The sequence below is a fragment of the Drosophila tropicalis genome, unplaced genomic scaffold, assembly GCF_018151085.1.
Source record: "Drosophila tropicalis isolate 14030-0801.00 unplaced genomic scaffold, ASM1815108v1 contig_593, whole genome shotgun sequence".
NCBI lineage: Eukaryota > Metazoa > Arthropoda > Insecta > Diptera > Drosophilidae > Drosophila > Drosophila tropicalis.
This window is the reverse complement of record NW_027173070.1, coordinates 17,642,286-17,663,298: the sequence shown is the minus strand read 5'-3', so window position 1 is coordinate 17,663,298 and position 21,013 is coordinate 17,642,286. Positions and strand designations below refer to the sequence as shown.

Below are 21,013 nucleotides of genomic sequence, written 5' to 3'. Positions count from 1 at the left end.
GACAGACAGATAGACAGGCATTTTCATATGTATGGCATTTATGAAATAATGAAGGAGATGTTGGCATAGCCAGAGCCAGAGCCAAAAGTAAATGATAGAGGGTGAAAGTGTCTACTCAAGTGCTTGGGCCCCCAAACTCATGTTAAAGATATTTCAATGTCTACATGAAAGTGGTCGAAAAATGCTTTCAACCTGCTCTGAATTCACCTGAAAGTATCCGGAAAAATGCTCTACAAATATTTTCAATGTGGATTCTAGGTAAATATTTGTTATATTAAATCTAAATATCAAAGAAGTTAAATTCGGCTATGCCGAAGTTTATATACCCTTGCAGTCCTTGACAATAATAATTTCACATGTTCAAAATTTCTTTTCTGCAACTCAATTCATTAATATACAAACAAAACAATTTTACTCTTCATACTATGTACAATTTGTTCTTCTTCTTCCCTCATTCCCTAAGCAAAGCAACGCACGCATACACATACAGTTTATGTAGCGTTGCGTCTGTGTGTGTATGCATGTGCTCTGTTAACAGATGGTGACGTAGTAGGCAGCAAGCAGAGCTGCCGGCAGCGATTGAACCGATTTATATAGACTGTAACTTGTGTTCTATTTATCCGATCAGGGTCAAATTTTGGGATCTGAGATTTTATATCAAATTCTATTATATTGGTAAATTTCATGGGGATACTCCAATTTTTGCAAAAATTTTTGTTCCAGAGCTATATGATATAGTAGTCCGATCCCAAAGATTTTCATACTTTATCTCACCCGGGTAAAAAAAAGCTCCCAAAAAAATTTCATCCCGATAGCTCTTAAGATGGCTGAGTAAAACGCGTACGCACCGACGGACAGACGGACAGACGGACAGACGGACATGGCTATATCGACTTAGCTTCTCATGCTGATCAAGAATATATATACTTTATGGGGTCGGAAACGTCTCCTTCTGTGCGTTACAAACATCTGACCAATTTTATAATACCCTCTGCAAGGGTATAAAAAGAAGGAAATGCTTTCTATGAAGTGCTTTCATGACCTTTTCTGTATTGCGGATTGAAATAGTTTTTAGTTTTGAAGAGTGTTTACATTTTGGGGTTTTTTTTTAAATTTAATTTGATAGTTTTCCTTAAAACTAGTCAAAGGCCATGGTCAGAGCTTCCTCTTTAAATTTTATATTTTCAAATTTTGTTTATTCGGCTTATGTTTCCCCTAAAATTTCAGTAAGGTTTGCTAAATCATTTTAAAATACATTTAGTGTAAAATAAATCGATCGATTTTGTATGTTTTTTGATAGTCCATTTTACAATTTTTTATTTCAAGCTTAGCTAAATGTTGCAGAATAGATTTTTCAGTTGCAAACTGTCAAACTACAAAAAAAAAGTTTTGTCACCCCAACAAAAAATTTTCGATTTTTGTAGCTTTTAGGTTAAGTTGTTAAATTTAACTGAACAGAATAATATTAGATTTATTCTATTTTTGTTTTCATTAGTAAATTGATTTGCAAATCTTTTAGTCAAAATGTATTGAAAATATTTTTCTACCTTTTATAAGCTGCTTGATAGATATGTAGCTAGTGAATTTATAATTGAAATTGCATAAATTTCTCTTAAATGCTTCAACAGTTTATCAAAGTAGGAGGTTAGTTAATGGATATGCTAAATTTATGTTAAACTGTTTTGATACTTCATAGATGACTGCGTTTAATTATGTCTGAGTTGAGTGGGCGTGTAAGTGACTCGATGAGTCTATGTGTGTGTGTGTGTGGCAATATGAGACTTCATTGACCTTGAAAATGGCTAAACAGAATATCCTTTAACATTTTGTTGGTCTCAATTGTATGTGCATAAATTTACAACTTAAAGCAAATATGTGGGTGTTTTTGTTTTGCCAAATTCTATATTAAGCATACGCACGGTGTACTACAAAAGCAGCAGCAACAACAACAACAACAACAGCTGCAGCAGCCGCAGCAACATTGCGTTTTGCACAACTTATGCAATTTTCTACAAGTTAGCTGCTTAAAATTGAAAGTAACAACTTTTACAGCAAAACAAAAAACCAATGCAAATGGAGAGTTTTTCTCATGTTGCGATTCCTTTTCTTTCGTGCTTTTTTTTACTCCTAGGCAAGGCAAAAACTTTTTAATTATTATTTCATTTGGCAAGAGTGTAAAAAGTATACCCCACTGACGACTGAGCAGCTGCATAGTTCTCACTTGAACAAAATAGTTTTTTTTTTTTTTTTTTTTCATTAAGTGCAAGTTGCCTTTTTGCCTTTTTCTGCTCTTTCTTTTCTGTTGCTTCATGGTGTTTCTTTACCCTGGGGGGCTTAATGAAGATTCTTCATTGACAATAGCTAACGGCTGACTGTGACAGAGTTCTACTCGAGTACAATGTAAGTCTGGGTAGAGATTCTAATTTTAAACGAAATTGCATCAGTTATGGCCATCAATTTCAATCAAATGCAAGCAACTGAGACCGAGTACATGGCAAATATGTTTTGCTATATGTATATGTATGTAACTTGATATATATACATTTGTATATGTGTATGTACCTAGAGCTGTTGACAATAACAAGTCTTGGTTGACAGGGAAAGCAACAGAAACAAAAGCAAAATGTTAATGGCAGCCAAAAGGCAGGCAAATAACTCTCGGTGCTTGTGTGGGTGTATGTGTGTGTGATTGTGAGTATCTGTGTATGTGTGTGAAAACGTCGCATAAATCAAAAGAGCGAACAAATAAGGCCAAGCAACTGAAGACTTATGGAGGGTTCCTCTTCTTCTTCTGCCTCTTCTACACTCTGCCGTTTCTGGCCCATTGAGCAGTTGCTTTTTTTCTACATTACTCTTACCAATTTGCTTAGCTTCTCCCTCTTATACTTTATATAGATGGTATATTCTAGGCTATATATTGGCGCGTGACTTGCATAACATTTGGTAAGTAAAGCAAATTGAAAAAAATCCATTGCCTACTTACAGGAGGCCGCTCCCATTTACTGCTTTTTGGGTACCCCATTACAAGGCCAAAGACGTGTAAGACGGTTTTCACTTCCAATCACCGCCACCAAAAAAATATATATATATATTTTTCTGGCCTGCTTGAATAATTTATGTCGGTTATGGAGGAAGACCAACAGAAATGGGCCGTAAAATAATTTTTGCACCTATTTCAAAAAAAACTACATAGATTCAAAGTTTTTCTTTTTCTTTTCTAATTTACACAGCAATGGAAAAAAAATGCGAAACTGTTGACTCAAGCAACAAAATAATAATCGCCCCCCAATTGCACCCATTTTAGGGCCCCATCGACATGGCTAGCAAAATGTATGCTAACAAATGCAAACAGCCTGCAAATGTACATATCTGTTTGACTAAAAAAGGGAGACAAAGACCCCCGAAAAATTTGTTGTTTTGCCAAAAGCGCAAAGTCATGACAAAGGAGGAGGACAACAACAACGAAAACTCACACACACACACACATAACGAACAGAAAAAAAAAAAAAACAAATATAATACTTTGCTCGTGTGTTTGTTTTTTGTGGCACTGTTTGCCAACCATTTCCATGCCCTCAGATACCAGTTCCCTGTTTGTTACCCCTGAGCCTAAAGGCCACACATTCACATATGTGTGTGTGTGTGATGTATGTGTGTGAGTTTGTAACAAAAAGATCATTACGACTGCTTGTTGTTGTTGCTGCCGCTGCTGTTGTCATTGTTGTTTTGTCTATTGTTTGGCAGTTTCAAGCATGCTTAGCATTTTGGCAGAGTTTTTTTTTTTTATTTTTGGCCACAGTTCAGAGTCTCCGTTACACCACCCCGTTCCGTTTAATCCCCAACAAGCTCAAACCACCAACAAAACAGCGAATGAATGAACCGACGAAAAAAAAGACCAAAACGCACCACATAACTAAGCACTAAATATTTTATAGCATACTTTTGTGCAGCGACCGCGTAACTATATAACTCATGGCTTACACACATATATGTATGCATGTGTATATGTAAGTATACCAACTGTCAGAGAGTGTTTCGTGTGTGTCATAAGAGTGTGTATTTTGGCAAACTTACAACAAAACACAAAAAAGTAAAATAAATTAACCCAAAACTATCAGGTTTGTGTGTTTAGTTGACACTTTTGCGATTGTCATCGAATGACTCATTGCCCTTTTTGTGCGAAATGGCTTTTTTAGCCAGCTTTAACATAATAACTTTGTCGTTTCCCTAGGCTGGCATTAACTTTTGATTCAAAACGAAACATCATTAAGTCTTATCTAAATGCAATTAAAATTAAAGCTGCGTCCACTTACTACAGACGCCACCGTTGAGGCAATAAAACACCACCAGAATCTGTCGCACAGTTGGCGAAACTTCAGCATAGTCATAAAAACAAAAAAAAATAAATGTCGTAAAACTCCAAAAAAGTAAAATGCTGAGAAAAAAAACTGTAGAAAAAATTTAATTGCATAATTAGCAGCGCTTATCTCATTGGCCAGCAGTATTTCGTTATGCTTACATAGTTTATAACAAATGGATTTTAAACTGCTCGGCAAATGCATTTTTTTTCACTCAAACTTTCACCCTAACCGTTTTTTCAAGCCACCTTGCTTGGTTCCCCTTTCTGTGGCATAAAATGATTGCAATTTGGTAAATTAGTGTAAGAAATTTGCCATTTTGACAAGCTCTGGCAATGGCTGTCAAAGCTCAACCTCGATTCCAACACCCTTGCTAAACACACCCCGACCCTCATTTGCCCCTTCCATGGGTTGTCAAATTGACTTAATCACAAAAGTTGTAGCCGCCAAAGAAAAATAAAGAACAAACTCTCTATATGGCGGGAAAAACTTTGCCCACCAACATTTTGACGCGAGTGAAAAAAAAAGAGATCCCTCCCTTACATCAGAATAGATTTTTCTTGGCTAGTAACATGATATTCCACTTGATATTTCCCCAAGAAATATGACCGAAATGGTTTATAGAACCACAAAATTTTTGTTTGCTGGCGACAGGCCAACTAAAAGTTTTACTTGTCTAAACTTTTACGTCAGTTCTTGAGAAACTTTTGCACCACCCCATGCAAACATTTTACCCATTAGTGGGCTTTGGCCGACACAGTTACTACTTATTTATTTGATTTTCTAATTATTTTACTCATGAGAATTTATGGCGTGTCTGGGCAACAGGTACAAAGACTAGCATACACATAAACATGTATGTATAAATTAATATAGATGTCTATGTGTGTGTGTGTGTGTGTATTGTGTGTGGTGAATGTGTGGGTTTGGTCATCTTCAAACACATTGCATGCTCATTAGGCGCATTTATTTATTTTAATTATTGCGCATACGCCACGTTGCATGTCGGCATAATTAATTATGTTGAAAGAGAGATAGAGACTGTCCATGTGTGTGAACGAGATAGTCAGGAAAAGTTTGATATTTGAGTTTTCCATTGAAATGTCAATACGAATATTGCCATTGCTATTTATGGATGTTGATGTTTATGAAAGAATTTCATGTCTGAGCGAGCAATCTCAGCAAATTAACTTCAATTACAATTGGTAGGTGGGTGGGTTCTTTGTATGTGTCAAGTCAATCGACCTCTCACCTCTCGTTTATAGCATAAAAAAACAAACTGTAGCTAAGTCTGTTCTAAGAATGCCAAGCATCATTTCTATCATCTTATTTACTTTAGTTACTACAACTACTATTAGGAGGAAATTTTAGTTTGCTCTTTCAATTTCAACTATGCGTGCATGCCCCTTTCTGCCCTTTCATTATAGGATATTGTAGAGTTTTGGCTACTGAAGTACATTTTATAATAAATGATCAGACATTAAAATGCAATTAGTTGTAAAGCTCGAGCGAAACGCAACTCTCTGTGGTCTCTGACCGAATTAATCTCTGGAAAAATTGTTGCCACTTTTTAACTTAATCCCCTTCTCTTCCCTCTATTCAACCAACCAATCCCCCAAGCCATTTATCAATTTCAATGGACGAAATTTTATTGAATATTGCATCTAACTGACATCTTTATCAGCAGGTAAACTAAAACCTGTCAACAACAGCAGACAACAGAAGAGAGAAACACACAAATTTTCATTCGTTCATTGCTGTTGGGCATATAAAATACGTTTTTGTGTGCTGTATCATTCTTTGGTTAATGGGCAGCTTTATAATTAAACAAAGGTCAACCAGAGAACCAAAACGAAAATTTGTCATTTAAGCTGGACCCTCAGGGAGAGAAACATTTATCACAGGACTACGTGACCGAAAAACTATGATCAAAATGCCCGACAAAGTTCAGCATGAAAACCAGAGAATTTTTCTTCAATTACATGGATGTGTGAGGGGTTCAGAGTGTGTGTATGTGTGTGTGTCTTTTTTCGGGTATACAATAATTTGTATCAAGCTTAAAATTAGGATGAATGCAAAAAAAAATTAAATTACCAACTGTCAGGAAATTGAATATCCTGGCTGACAAAAAAAACATGAGCAAACCAGCAACAGAACCAGAGCTTGACTCTTATCTGCTCTGAACCTGATGTACAGTATGAACACTTGTTTCCCTTTTTATTTTTTTTTGCTCTTGCATAATTTTCCCATAATAGACATTACAAAAATGTGTCTAATTGCACAAACAAACGATTAAAACACACCTGTGCTGTGTTGTTGTGTGTTGTGCGTTGTGTGTTGTGAGAGTGTGATATGCAAAAGAGAAAACAAAACATATCATATCACTTTTCATTTGGTTTTATTTCAGTGGAAATTGTGTATACATATTAGGTTGGGCCAAGTGGAAATAAAATTTCTTTTGCCCTCTCCACGCACAATTTTCACTTCAATTAAAATACTTCAAGTTTTTTGTGTGACCGAAACTTTTCCTATTTTGAAAAACTGCCTGCTCATCATCTCATCTGGCTGGGCAAATTTAAAACCAAATTGTAATTAAAGGTAGAAAGTTTAAAGCGAAGCGCACAAAAAAAAAATCCTCAAAAGTTTTACTTCATTTTTTTTTAATTCTTTTCCATTTTGTTTTTATTTTTCGGAATTTATATTAATTAATATTTGTTTTGTCCCTTTTGGATGATGAAATGGAATGAAAGGTTTCCATGGTCCAAGAGTCAGGTTCTCAATCTTTATGCTTATACTTTGCTAATGAAATTATTAGCTTTATTTTTGTTTTTATTATTATTTTTTTGCTGAGATTTATCTCTGTTTGTTAAAGATTTGGTTGCGGCGAGTTTAGGGTCTTAATTAATTAGAGGTCAAAGCGAGTGGCTTATATTAAATAAACCTTAATTTAACAAGTGGTTCTTATATGCGTATGTGTGTGTTTGTGTTGCTTTGATATTATAATTGAATGACTTTTCATTTTATATGAGTTCTTTATCAGTTCTTCAGACACACGCACACACACACACACGCATTCACTTTGAATTATATGAAATCCTTTATTACTCTAGGATTACACTTTGATTTTATTTTTGTTTGGTTTTTGATAATTTTCCTTATTTGGCGTTTCACTTTACATTTAACACACGAAACGTGCCATAAGATGGCTAATCAATTGATAAGAACTTCATATCAGACACACTTCTTTTATGTTAGAGCAAGCGACGTCTGCTTGGTTGAAGGACCGGCGTGTAACTGCCACTGCTGTGGCACCACTGAATGTGGCAAGTCCATGTACTAAAAATCAGGAGCAATGTACTAAAATCGTAGAACACTTGCTCGGCTAACATCGGCTACGTTTTTGGCGGGCCAAGCACTTCGGCAGTATTTTATGAATGAAACAAACACTTGTTAGCGTGCCTTGGAGAAAGAAGTAAACATTCAACTGGCATATTGTTATACTGTTATACAGCTGACACCAGAACCCCTCAAATTAACAGAGGGGTAGAGCTAAAAAAATCTTATGGAGTAAAGTTAAAATGCTTCTCAAATGGTTTCATTAGTTACCAATGCAAACAAAATTGATAAAAAAGGCTACGGATATATATATATATTCTTTTCCTATACATATAAGCAGACAGTTTGGTATTTTTTATGGCTTTTGTGTTTTTGTCAATGCCAATGAAATTAACAGTTGCCTGGCCATGAAAGCCGCTTAATTACAGGGCTTTTATTCCAACCATTTAAAAAGAAAGAGAGCAAAATCCAGTGCCTGGGTATTATCTTTGTATAACCGACAAACAGGCGGCTAACGAGGCGTATACGCAATGACACAGATTGAGAATATTTGGTGAGCGTGATTGTGTGGCCAACATATACATTTAAATTATTTGTTTTAAGTACAGAGTATCAGTTGACAACAGACTCCATAAATATAAATACATATTCTACCTACCTACATAGTTACATATACACATACATAAATGCAAAAAGAAGAATCAAAAGTAAACAGAAGACGATTTAAAATGCTTTTAAATAATTTTAAGTAAATAAAAAGTACGGTTATGCTTAAATAGGTTTTAAATTAATGTAAATTGTTCTGAATATTGGATAACTACTTATTTTTTATGATGGTATAAATCTTATAACGATTATTCAATAATAGGTATGATTACTGCGCAATTATCAATCACGATCAATCGAAGAAAACTTAATATATTAGATTAAATTACAAAATTTATTTAATTTAATCCATTTTTAATACTTTATTACCAAAATTATGTAGTTTATTTATGAATTAAGCGAATGTAGTATGGACAATTGAATAGTCCTTAATCTGTTCCTGTTTTGTAGTGAAACTATCGCATGTTATAGAACAAAGACATTACGCTTCCAGAGAAACTTCTATTAAGAAACAATAACAAGGTAAGGTAAAAAGTGAAAAGTTGAACTCGGTGAGAGTTAGAGAAGTGTCATTCAACCTTTAAACCTATAAATCAAATTCAACTTCGACAGTAGGTAAACCGACATTTAGGTCTTCATTTTCTTTTGATTAAGTTATTCGTTGTATGTTCTTTATTCAGTCGAAACCAATAAAATGGGATCTTGGAAATGCTATGTATAAATCCTCGAAGCTTCATGAGTGATCGATTGTGATTGATTGGTAGTAATGGTCAGTACTAATGATTTTATAAAATATCGATTCGCGCCTCGGCACTCTTTAGATTTACCTTATCTATTAGTTTATTTACGTGTACATAATTTAACAGTAGAAATAAAGTTTGCATAATATATGAACCAAGTTGACTTATAACTTAATCTTCTTTATTTTTAAGTCTTGGCTCGAGGTCAACATTACTTTATTGTTAAGTTTAACTTAATTTAAAAAGGCAATAAAAAATTCATCTTATATATAACTAAACTCTGGGGAACTGAATGGTTACCAAGGACAACTCTATTTATAGGTAGACCCAGACCATGAGGGAGAAATGAACTTCACGAAAATGCCAGTTTTTTATTTTCATCTTGAATATTTTATTTTCATCATCATCGTTGTCTAGCCCAAGAGTCCTTTCTTTTGCAATTGTTCACATTTTTTTGTACTTGCCAACTGGCATATCACTTAGGGATAGCTAGTTTAACAAGCTTTACAGGAAGATATATTGCCAAAAAGTTTTTCTTCGCACCAACTCCTGATTAGATCCATTCAAATAGGCGTCTGGTACTAAAGGAAAGAGTTGGGTTGATTGATGCGCCTTAGGGAAGAGCTTTTAAGTTACATAAACTACATAAATTCTACACAAGCTATTAAATAGTTCAAGACAGTTGTTGCAAAATCTCTTCTAACCCCGAAAGCTGGAAAAATTTTAAAGCTTCAATAAAATAGAGTTTTACTTAAACTCAAGAGAAAATTGCACTACTCATTGCTTTTTTAATATTTCAAAATTGAGATGCAAGATTTGTTCTTCGTTTGATTGATTTGCATATTGCAACGATTGCATTTTTGCTTTAATATTTTCAACATAAGCCGATGACATAACGTCTTTTACTTTGGAATTGCTACTGACGTAGCAAATGTAGTCAGCATGCAGAATACATTTCCCATAGCTCAACCCTAAGCCAATAGCTGACAAAAGATTTTCTTGATTCTCAGATGCATGCCATATCTACAGAAGTTCATATATATATATATAAATCGCAGCCCACAAAGTGCACAGCATTGCGTGCATAAAGTCAAGACTAACTCTTGGATAATGTAAATAATGTGGCACAAGTGGCAATAGCAACAAAAAGAGCAGCAATAGGGAAAGAAGTAGGAGTGGGAGTCGAACAACATCTTTTGTAATCCAAGACGACATTCAAGTGCCGGCGGGCAATCGACAAAATAACAAATAAGCAAAACGCTTGGCAAAGTCAACGATCAGAAGTAACAATAAAGCATTTGAGTAGCAGGAACACAAAAAATAGAAAAAGCCAAGTGCTGAGAGAAGGACAAGTTTAAGGGTAAGGCAAGCAGTCACTAAAATGCCTCAAAGGCAATAGACGAAGAAGAATTATAACAATGTAACATTACCGAAAACAAACAAACAATAGACCAGCAGCAAATGTAAACAGAGTTAAAGATTAATTTGTTTAAACTTGTAGCAACGTGTAAATATTAGATTTATGCAAAAATTATGTGATTAGTCGAAAGACAGAGTATGTGTGTGTGAGATAGACAGAGATAAACATTTAAATTTCAATTGAAATACAGCAAATAATCTTAAGCTTAAAGGGCATATAAATTAGCCAGTGAGTGCCGGAGGGAGTAGGCCAATAAAATCTTGTTAGTCGACAAAAAGAGTCGAAAGGACAAACAACACGCATAGACATATGTGCATATGCTATGTGAAGCAGTCTTAAGGAAGTCAGAAAAACAAAAGACAAAAAGGAAAAGAAAACTTTCACAGAAAGAATTCGCACACACACACACTCAAGCACATGCTATAGCAAAAGAAAGCTCAAATTTCACAGGAAATACAGACAGACAGACACAAAAGTAGAGCCAGAAGGCAGAGGCAGTCAGGCAGGCGTAGAAAGGATAATGCGCGGCATGCGTAACGCATAAGCGGCAAATTCCATTAAGTGGCAACAACAACAACAACAACAAAAGCAACTGGCACAAAAAGCACAGCATGAACAAGTAGCAAGGGGCTTCCCATCGAATTAAAATGATATGAGTTTGAGAGGCATTCGTCCAGAGTTGCCACAGAACACTGGCGCGTCATGGCAAATAAATTCTTTTTTATGCCTTCCCTTTTGATGAGGGTACATCCATACACGGCATATGAGTGTCCTGCAAAGTATCCTGTCCGTGTGTGTATGTGTGTTTGTGGGTGCGTGTGTATATTGGGTGAAAATAAAATTTCAATTTACAAGTAACTGGGTCAGTTGAGGCCTCAGACTCTGATTTGGTTCGAAACGTTAGCCAAGCTCGTAAAGCATTTTTCCTTCTTATTTTTTAAGACAACATAAACAATTTATATTTTGAGTAGCTCTCATAGATTTATTGCCATGGACAAGGAAATGAGGCATTCATCAGGGACAAAATTGTACATATTTTCCTCTCCAGTTGAGGGAAAATAACTGTTGCTTGATTCTATATGGCTTAAAGTCATTGCACAATGCTTTAAAACTTGAGATGCTTGTTGGTGAGTAAGAAACTAGATAATTAGAACTTACTTTCCAAAAACTACCAGCAGATATATTTCTAGATTTTTTATTAAAAATAAATAGAGACAAATAGTCAACACCTAATATTAGCAGTAAATTGAACTCTGAAGATCCAACTGCAGTCAGTTAAATTCAAAGACTGATCTAATATATTGTCCCAAAATGCAAACCATTTAGCACTTTGTCCCAAAATGATAACAGACTTCGTCTGGAACTGCTGTCTCCCATGTTATCCAAGACACAAACCGAGCTTTATGTGGTATGTTAAAATACAAAATAACTTCCACATGACTGGTAGTTAGACTGTTAGTCACAACTTTCAAACTATGAGGAAAATAAAGAATAAGGCATTCTGAACAATGTTAGATTTACTTAAATTTCAGTTTTCAGTGCAAAAACAAGGCAAAAAAGAATCGCGATGGCATTTCAGAGTTTGAAGTGTACAAAAATTAGTTCCAAGAAGATGCTGAAAACCGAAAGAACTTAGACAACTTATCTACCGAGAACTGCACAACGTTCAGGTTTTCTATGCATTTACTTAACCCAATTAATCCTATTCTAACTGCTAGCAAATTGAATTTCACACCCAACTGCCAGGTAAACAAGGTGCTAATTATATTCCAGTAAATAACCAGATATACATATCCCCTTCGGTCTATTTAGACTGTGTTCCTTGGGAGAGACACAGGGTTATATTCCTTTTGTCTATTGAACTATTTAGTTATGCAAATAGACGGAAGCACACCATTCGGTGGCAAACTCCATTTTGGCTTCTGACAATATGGTCAATATTGATAAACCCCGATGAGGCATCAGCGAAATTGAATTCTAATGAAGTTACCGCCACCAACAACACCGCCACAATTACTACATACCCATTATGCCGCCCACAACCTCTCCTCCCACCCATCCCATCCCTTAACCACATATTCACATATCCCATTCACTTCGAGTTTACATAAAAGCCAGACTATGTACTTGACACAGATTCAATTGTCAGTCGGACAATGAGTAATGCTTAATATAATCAAGCACATCGAGAATACCTGCAAGTGGGTTTTTTACTGTATTTTTAGAGCTCTTGCTTTTATTGTTCTCCTATTGTTTTTCGTCTGCTGGCGTTTAAGGATATCAGCGGGACTTTTGTAGATTTAAATTCGAGTTAAACCAACAATTTTCAGTGATTTGTGAGAATGAGAAAACTAAAATTAAAGAAAATAGTTGGTATTGGTTGGTAAATGGTTTTTCGATTTTCGATTTTAACATATTTCTCACCCTGATTTATTTATTTTGATATAAACTCTAATTTGAATGCTAGTACTCTGAATAGTCAAGTTAGTGGGACTAAAATAATGTTTTGATTATTGGTTTCCAGTCCTGGTTTTATCATGATTTGCTCTACATTATAAAATTTGCATACTTTTGAGCTTAGTTTTTGGTGTTTGCTAAATACTTTGAGTAACCTATTGAATACTTCCAGTGGTCCAGAATTTGCTTTTTCAAAGTTAACTTGAGTTACGAAACCTGAACAGAATGTTCAAAATTGAGCAAAAAGTGTAAGAACAAGATTAAAAACTCAGTCTTTGGGTAGTTTTTGTTTTAAAAAGACTTTACAGTGACAACCCCCAACCAAGTCATCGATCATATGACTCGAAATCATTCAAGATAAATATATTTAATACACATGGACTTGGACAAGGATTTCTGTGCTGGGTTTAGCTGCCAGCGCAAAGCTGCACATCACTTATATTTGACATAACAATCAATTGATTGATTAAACATGAGATCATAAAACATTACTTTTTGGCATCTAAAATTGAAAAAATTTTAAATTACATTAAAATAGATTCGATATACCTTACTGAATTCATAATAAATTAAACAAGATTTATGCCAACAAAAATTAAATCTGGCTCAATGAGCCAGTTTTTAACAATGCATTATGATCAAGATGCCAATTTTTATTACTTCGACATAAGCTTAAAATAAAAGAAGTATTCATTTCAAAAGTAGAAACCTGACAATCGTTTCTATTGAAAATTATACTTATTTTTAAGTAAAATTGGGATGAAAACAGATCAATAAATAAAGTCATCTTTCCGTATTGACCACCTTGGCATCCACTCGGTTTATGTCTCAAACAAACACTCCAAAAGAGATTGAGAAAGCTAAAAATAATTCCAATTAATGTTTTTTCTTTATCTTTACTGGTTTTCCTTAAATAACTTGCCTTAAAGGAAAGTTGTAATTACTTCCGTCATCAGAAAAAATGTTATGAAATGATTTATAACTGCTGAATATAACTTGGTCTTATTTCCAACAACTTTTTTCTATCAACAAATTTCTCTGAATTTAAAATGAAATTTCCGTTATGTCAACGAATAGTTTCTTTGTAAAATATATTTCATTCCATAAGCTTGACGAATTGAAGAATTTTTGGAGTTTTCCCTTATTATTTACGAATAAAATTTCACGCTCTTAGCAAGATACACATTTATCCCTCTGTAGAATTGCGCAGAAATTTGTATTTTTTATGAATTATTACATAAAAATGATAGTACATAAAAATGGCTGAGCAGTCATAAAAATATTTCGCATGATATATTATCACTCTCTGTGCCAGCTTTCAAATTCCTTTATTATTAATATTTTTTTCCCCTACGCAGATTTATTTGATTTTCAATTCACACTTTTCATTATGACACCCGAAGGGAGAACGAATAAGAAAAAAATCGCGCAATAAATTATGTTTTATGGCGTCTTGCATAAGTAAATTATAAATATTTAATAAATAACTTTTAAATATTTACCATATAACGGCATAAATCAGACTGAGGTTATGTATGCGGTTAAAGTTTTAAGTGGCCAATAGAAACTTTTTGAGGCTACTCAGCTGCAGTTGGGCAAACATTATAACCCACTAAACTCGGCCATGAATAAAACATATTTAACAAACACATTCATTTTATATTAATATGCATATTTGTAAATACATATGTATGTATTTAAATATCTATTAGTCACTCTGTTCGGCTGTCAATTGAAAATGCGCCCATTCATACATACAAATGCCTAAAACTATTGGGAAATTTTAAGCGGTATTTATAACGCCTGGCTGGAGTGTGTTAGCCGCAACGCAAATGCTGTGGTAAAACATTTCGCAGATTTATGACCTTTCTCTGTGTGAACAAAGATACCACAACAGCAACAACAACAACACCAACAACAACAAAGAAAAGAATAATAATTTCAATTTTAAGTCCTAAACAAATAAAGAGTAGAACATGCATATACACAGCATGTGTTAATTTGATTTATTCGGTCTATATACTGAAAAATGAGTTACAGGAGTAGCACTGCCGAAGGAATTTGCCCTTAAGCAAATTTCTACATTTTCCCTATCAACTATATAGTATATACAAATGACCAGGTACACGCCTTTGGGAGGAAAATTATACAGAACAGATTTATACTACTCCAAAAGAAATCCTTCTTTCTGAGTTTGCAGGTCTCTCACCTTAAACTATGTGGAATAAAGTTTTTGCTTATATGTGTAGGAAACAATTTTTAATGACTATAAAGGGGTGTATGTAGGTTGGTTACTTAAATACCGGAAGGAAACAATCAATGAAATATGACGATAAAAGCAAGACAAATACAAAAAGACCCCTTCCCTGTTGCAAAATTTTATTAAACTGTCGTCAAATAGAAATGACTTGATGGAAATGAGTATTAGTACTAATGCATAATAAAAATTTCAAAGACAGAGCCTGTCAACTCAGGCTCTCCGGAAGACAGCCCGTCACAGTTCGTAAAGGTTTATAAGCTCTAAAAAGTATATATATAAGTATTCGAACAAATTAGAATATGTACTTAGCTACTACCCACACGACACTTAAGCTTACACTCTTAACCATGCTCTTAGCTTTCAGTTTCAGTAACATGGCAGCTAAAAGATAAGGCTGACATTTATTATTAACAGATAGATTTCAGCAAGAAGTCTGCTTTTGTAGGCAAAATATCCTGTGGGTATATAACACTCTATTGCTTTCACCTTTCACCAACAAACTTGCGGCTGAAATATAGTTCCACAAGACAACTTAGAGACAACTGAGAGATAAAAGCTTAATCGAAGAAAGTAATTTTGTAAATTGTTTACTGGGAATGGGTCAAGGAATGGAGGAAAACACCGATCCTATATTTAAACAACGGGGCTAATAAAATTGGCAGAAAAATATGATAGTTGAAAAGCATTCTAATCTGATCAGGAACTTTTTGACTTTATTATAACTTTGCGTATAACTGTTTTTAGTCTCTTTTACCTACGAGTTGAGGGTTATTCGAAAATATATTGTAGTAGGCTACATATAAATCCCCTGGTCTAAGTATGTATATAATACTTATTTACTTACTTCAATAATAACGCTAATCCAATACATATATAAAAGAACCCTATTGTATAAGCGATAACCTGTATTATGTAGCGATTAAGTTATATCGATATCAATGTTGTGATATCGATGACCTTAAAAGAAGACAACGCTGATACGTTCTTCCTATCTGAAAAGCTTACAGCGACCAGACGTGCATTTGAGAAAAACATAAAAATATTAATCCATCCATTGTGAATTGATATTAAAGCTGAGAAAATAATAAACGATTATAACTCTTACAATCTCAGAAGTGGTTCTTACTCGCCATGAACGAAGTTAACTTTAATTTGTGTTCCGTAGTGTTTTTAAAACAGTGGTTACAGAGTCTCGGTCTGCCTACAACGGGCTCTAGAGCCGAAATTATGGCCCGTCTGCTTGAAATTCCACCAGAGCAGCGTGGAAGTCCACCGGAGTCTCAGCAAGCTGAAAACATTGAGCAGCAAGGAAACCGTGATCAGCCCCTAGCTCAACATGTGGATGCTGAGCTACCGCATGATGAGGAGATTGAAGCTGTCGAACAACAAATCAGCGCTCAGCCAGAGCAAATGGAAGCATTAAACGATGAAGCTGTAACATTGATACAGTTACGTGGAGAACTCAATGCTACCAGAGCCATGCTACAGAAGTTGTGTCTCGAGGTTTCAGATCGAGCACATGGCAATCTTACAGTCGATTGCCTTGACAGCATTAATGACGTCAACATCCACAGTGGCAACGCTCTAAAAGACACCAACTGCAGTGGCAACGCTGGAAATATCAACGACCACATTGGCACCGCCAAATATGGTAGTGTTGAACAGCGATCCAACCAAATGATAAACAAGTTATTGGATTCACCAGCAGCAGCTCTGTCGCTAGCAAAGGAAGTTGCTATGGATTATAATGGGGACACTTGTGCTCGCGCTTGGATTTCTCAGATGCAAAATATTTCGCAAATATATAACTTGGATGTTGTATGCATGCGGATGCTGTTTATCGCTAAGCTAAAGGGTAAAGCACAACAGTGGCTGCACAACAGTGCGACACGTATTCTCGAGCCGGTCGATCAGCTGTTTGATCAACTTTACTTGGCATTTGGAAATAAAACATCGAAAGCTGAGGCTAGAAGCAAATTTCAGAATCGCAAGTGGCTAGCCAGCGAGAATTTTGGTTCCTATTTCGATGAAAAGATGAGGCTGGCTGATGACATCAACATAGATATGGAGGAGCTGTTGGAGTGCATCATTGACGGGATATCATCAAAAAGTTTGCGCGATCAAGCACGTATCCAGTGTTTTTCGGATCCAAGGCAAATCCTTCAGGCGTTTTCATCAGTGCGTCTACCGGAGTTAAAGAAACATCCTATTCCAACACAATCGGGCAGAGAGTCTTATAACAGCGTCTATAAGGATGTGCGTTGCGTGAATTGCAATTCCAAGGGTCATCTAGCAATTGATTGTCATAAACCGAAAAGGGAGCGAGGATCTTGCTACGCTTGTGGTGTTTTTGGCCATTTTGTTGCCCAATGTCCGGAGAGGAAGAGTGCGACTGGCAACCAATATGTAAGAATATTCAATATATATTTTTGTCAAAAATCTAGATCTCCATTAATTGCAGCGTGCCTCCTAGACTCTGGAAGCTCTATTTCTTTTGTTAAAAAACGTCATATATCAAATCACCTAACACTGGAGCCAGTATTGAAAGAATATTTCGGTTTAAATCAAAGCCAATTAAACATATTTGGAAAAACCTTATGTTATGTATTGAAAGGATCAATAAAATGTTATTTTTATTTAAATGTAGTACCGAATGAGTCTATGAGTCACGATGTAGTTCTTGGAAGAGACTTTTTAGCGGCATGTAATTTGAAATTTAATCTAAGCGCACTGAAATTGGTTACAGTACAAAAAATGGAGATTGAAAACAGAGAAGATACAAATAATTCTAACTTAAAATATAGTAAACAGTTAGATGAAACAGTTAGTAAACAAGTAGATAAAATAGTAAGTAAACAGTTAGATGAAACAGTTAGTAAACAAGTAGATAAAATAGTAAGTAAACAGTTAGATGAAACAGTTAGTATAGAATTAAATAAAACAGATAACACAGAGTTAAAGGAAAAAGATAGGATACAGTCTGATAGGACGTTAAATGAACAGAGACACGAAATACTTACTATTCAATCAAATAACAAATTTATTGAGGAAGAATTAGAAAAAGTCGTCAATGACTTATCAAATATTAATTACACTGAAGACACAATTGAAGATTTTAATTGGGACGAAAAACTGAATTATGATACCAAATGTAAACTAAGACAAATAATTAAAATTTATTCTTTAAATGCGACAATCCCAGAAGAGCCAATGACTAGATGTGAAATCAAATTAAATTTAGAAAAATCGAAACCCTTTAGTTGTTCTCCCAGACGCCTTTCATATACAGAAAAAGATCAATTGCAAATATTATTAGATGATTATTTAAAAAAAGGAATTATACAGCCGAGTGAGTCGGAGTACGCGTCACCAATCGTGTTAGTAAAAAAGAAAACAGGAGATATTCGTTTGTGTATCGACTTTAGAAAACTAAATAAAGTTTTAATTAAAGATAATTATCCATTACCACTGATAGATGACCTACTTGACAAATTAGTAAATAAAACGGTGTTCACAAAATTGGATCTTAAAAATGGATACTTTCATGTGCATGTAAATGAGGAATCTATTAAGTACACCTCGTTTGTCACTCCATTAGGGCAATACGAATTTTTAAGAATGCCCATGGGATTAAAAAATTCGCCAGCTGTGTTTCAACGCTTTATAAATAAGATATTTTGTGATATGATTAAAGACAACAAGTTAGTTGTGTATATGGACGATATCATGGTCGCCAGCAAGGATATAAATGAACACTTAGAAACTCTAAAGGATGTTTTTATAAGATTAGCTAAGAATAAATTAGAGCTACGTTTGGACAAATGTGAATTTATGAAGTCCTGTGTCAAATATTTAGGTTATCAAATATCAGGTGAAGGTATAAAAACAGATGATAAAGGAATGGAAGCGATAAAAAATTTTCCAATACCTGAAAAGGCACAGGCTGTTCAAAGTTTTCTTGGGTTATGCTCGTACTTTCGTAGATTTATTAAAGATTTTTCTATTTTAGCGAAACCGTTATATGATCTTTTGAAAAAAGAAAATGAATTTGTGTTTCAAGAAAAAGAATTAAATTGTTTTTTACTGCTCAAAGAAAAACTTATAAATGCACCGGTGTTAGCAATTTACGATTACAAGGATGAGGTTGAATTGCATTGCGATGCCAGTGCTTTAGGATTCGGAGCAGTGTTACTTCAGAAAAAATCAGACAAATTGTTGCATCCTATATCCTATTTTTCAAAACGAACAACCGGAGCAGAAGAAAAGTATCATAGCTTTGAGTTAGAAACTCTTGCAATCATTTATGCTTTACGCAGATTTCGTATTTACCTTCAAGGTAAACGCTTTAAGATTATGACAGATTGTAATTCTTTAACACTGACATTAAACAAAGTTGAACTTAACCCTAGAATTGCTAGATGGGCGTTAGAGCTTCAAAACTATGATTATGAATTGATTTATAGGCCCGGAAACAAAATGCAGCATGTAGATGCTTTGAGCAGATGTACAAATGTTATGGTAGTTGAAACAACAAGTTTTGAAGATAATCTAATAATTTGCCAATCAAAGGATCCTAAAATTCAAAACTTAAGGAAATTATTAGAGAAGGCTGAACACAAATTGTATGAGATGAGAAATGGAGTGATTTATAGAAAAGCAAATGATGGTAGACTTCTCTTTTATGTTCCAGAAAATATGGAAGATCATGTGTTGTATAGGTATCACAATGAAATAGGACATATAGGGAGAGACAAAATGATTAATTTAATTAATAAAAGTTACTGGTTCGCAAACCTCAAAGACAAATGTACTAGTCATATTGAAAACTGTCTTAAATGTGTTGCCTATTCTCCAAGATCTGGAAAAGAACAAGGTTTCTTGCATTGTATACCTAAAGGCAATGGACCATTTGAATTGATTCACATTGATCATTATGGGCCAGTGAGTGCTGGTAGAGCAAAAAAGCATATATTCGTGGTTGTAGATGGGTTTACGAAATTCGTACGATTATATACGACGAAAACAACCAGTACTAAAGAAGTTTTGTCAAGTCTTAAAGATTATTTTAGAACATACAGTAAACCAAAGTGTATTATTTCTGATAGAGGTAGTTGTTTTACTTCAAGTGAGTTCGAGGAGTTTATAGAAAACTATAACATTAAACATATTAAAATCGCGACCGGATCTCCCCAAGCAAACGGACAGGTAGAAAGAATTAACAGAAGTCTAGGCCCGATGATTGCAAAATTAGTTGAACCTGAGAAAGGATTGCATTGGGATTTAGTGGTAGAACAGGTGGAGTATGCAATGAACAATACACAGCATCGAAGTGTAAAACAATTGCCAAGTGTTATGTTGTTTGGAACGTCACAAAGGGGGCGAATAGTAGATGAATTAAAAGAGAAACTAGAAATGATAAATCAAGACACCAAGCAGAAGAGTTTAACAGAAATCAGGAATGAGGCAATTGAGGCTCAAAATAATGCTCAGTCCTACAACAAAACTTATTATGATAAAAGCAAACAAAAGCCAAAAGAATTTAAGCAAGGAGACTATGTTATGGTAAAAAATTTTGATAGCACAGTTGGTACGTCAAAGAAACTAATTCCAAAGAATAAAGGACCTTACCGAATAGAAAAAGTTTTAAAAAATGATAGATTTTTACTTAAAGATGTGGAAGGTTTTCAAGTATCTCGTAACCCATATCAGGGCGTGTGGAGCATTCAGAATATAAGACACTGGATCAAAAAATAAAGATCAAATTTAAGATGTGAAGAAAAATATAAAAATATTAAATGTATTACTATGTTACTTTATAATAAGAAAATATCCATAT

At 34.5% G+C, this 21,013-nt stretch overlaps 2 protein-coding genes across 2 annotated transcripts in view; one reads left to right on the top strand and one right to left on the bottom strand.

Annotated features, from left to right (window-relative positions):
- mtt (mangetout) overlaps positions 1–21,013 on the bottom strand; it is a 127,679-nt gene that overhangs the window by 46,396 nt on the left and 60,270 nt on the right. The gene's annotated exons all lie outside the window — the stretch shown is intronic.
- Positions 15,982–17,823, top strand: LOC137576287 (uncharacterized). The gene is made up of 3 exons (XM_068289304.1): positions 15,982–15,994; positions 16,343–17,583; positions 17,639–17,823. Coding segments are annotated over exons 1-3 (1,254 nt in total). The 5' UTR covers positions 15,982–15,993; the 3' UTR covers positions 17,651–17,823.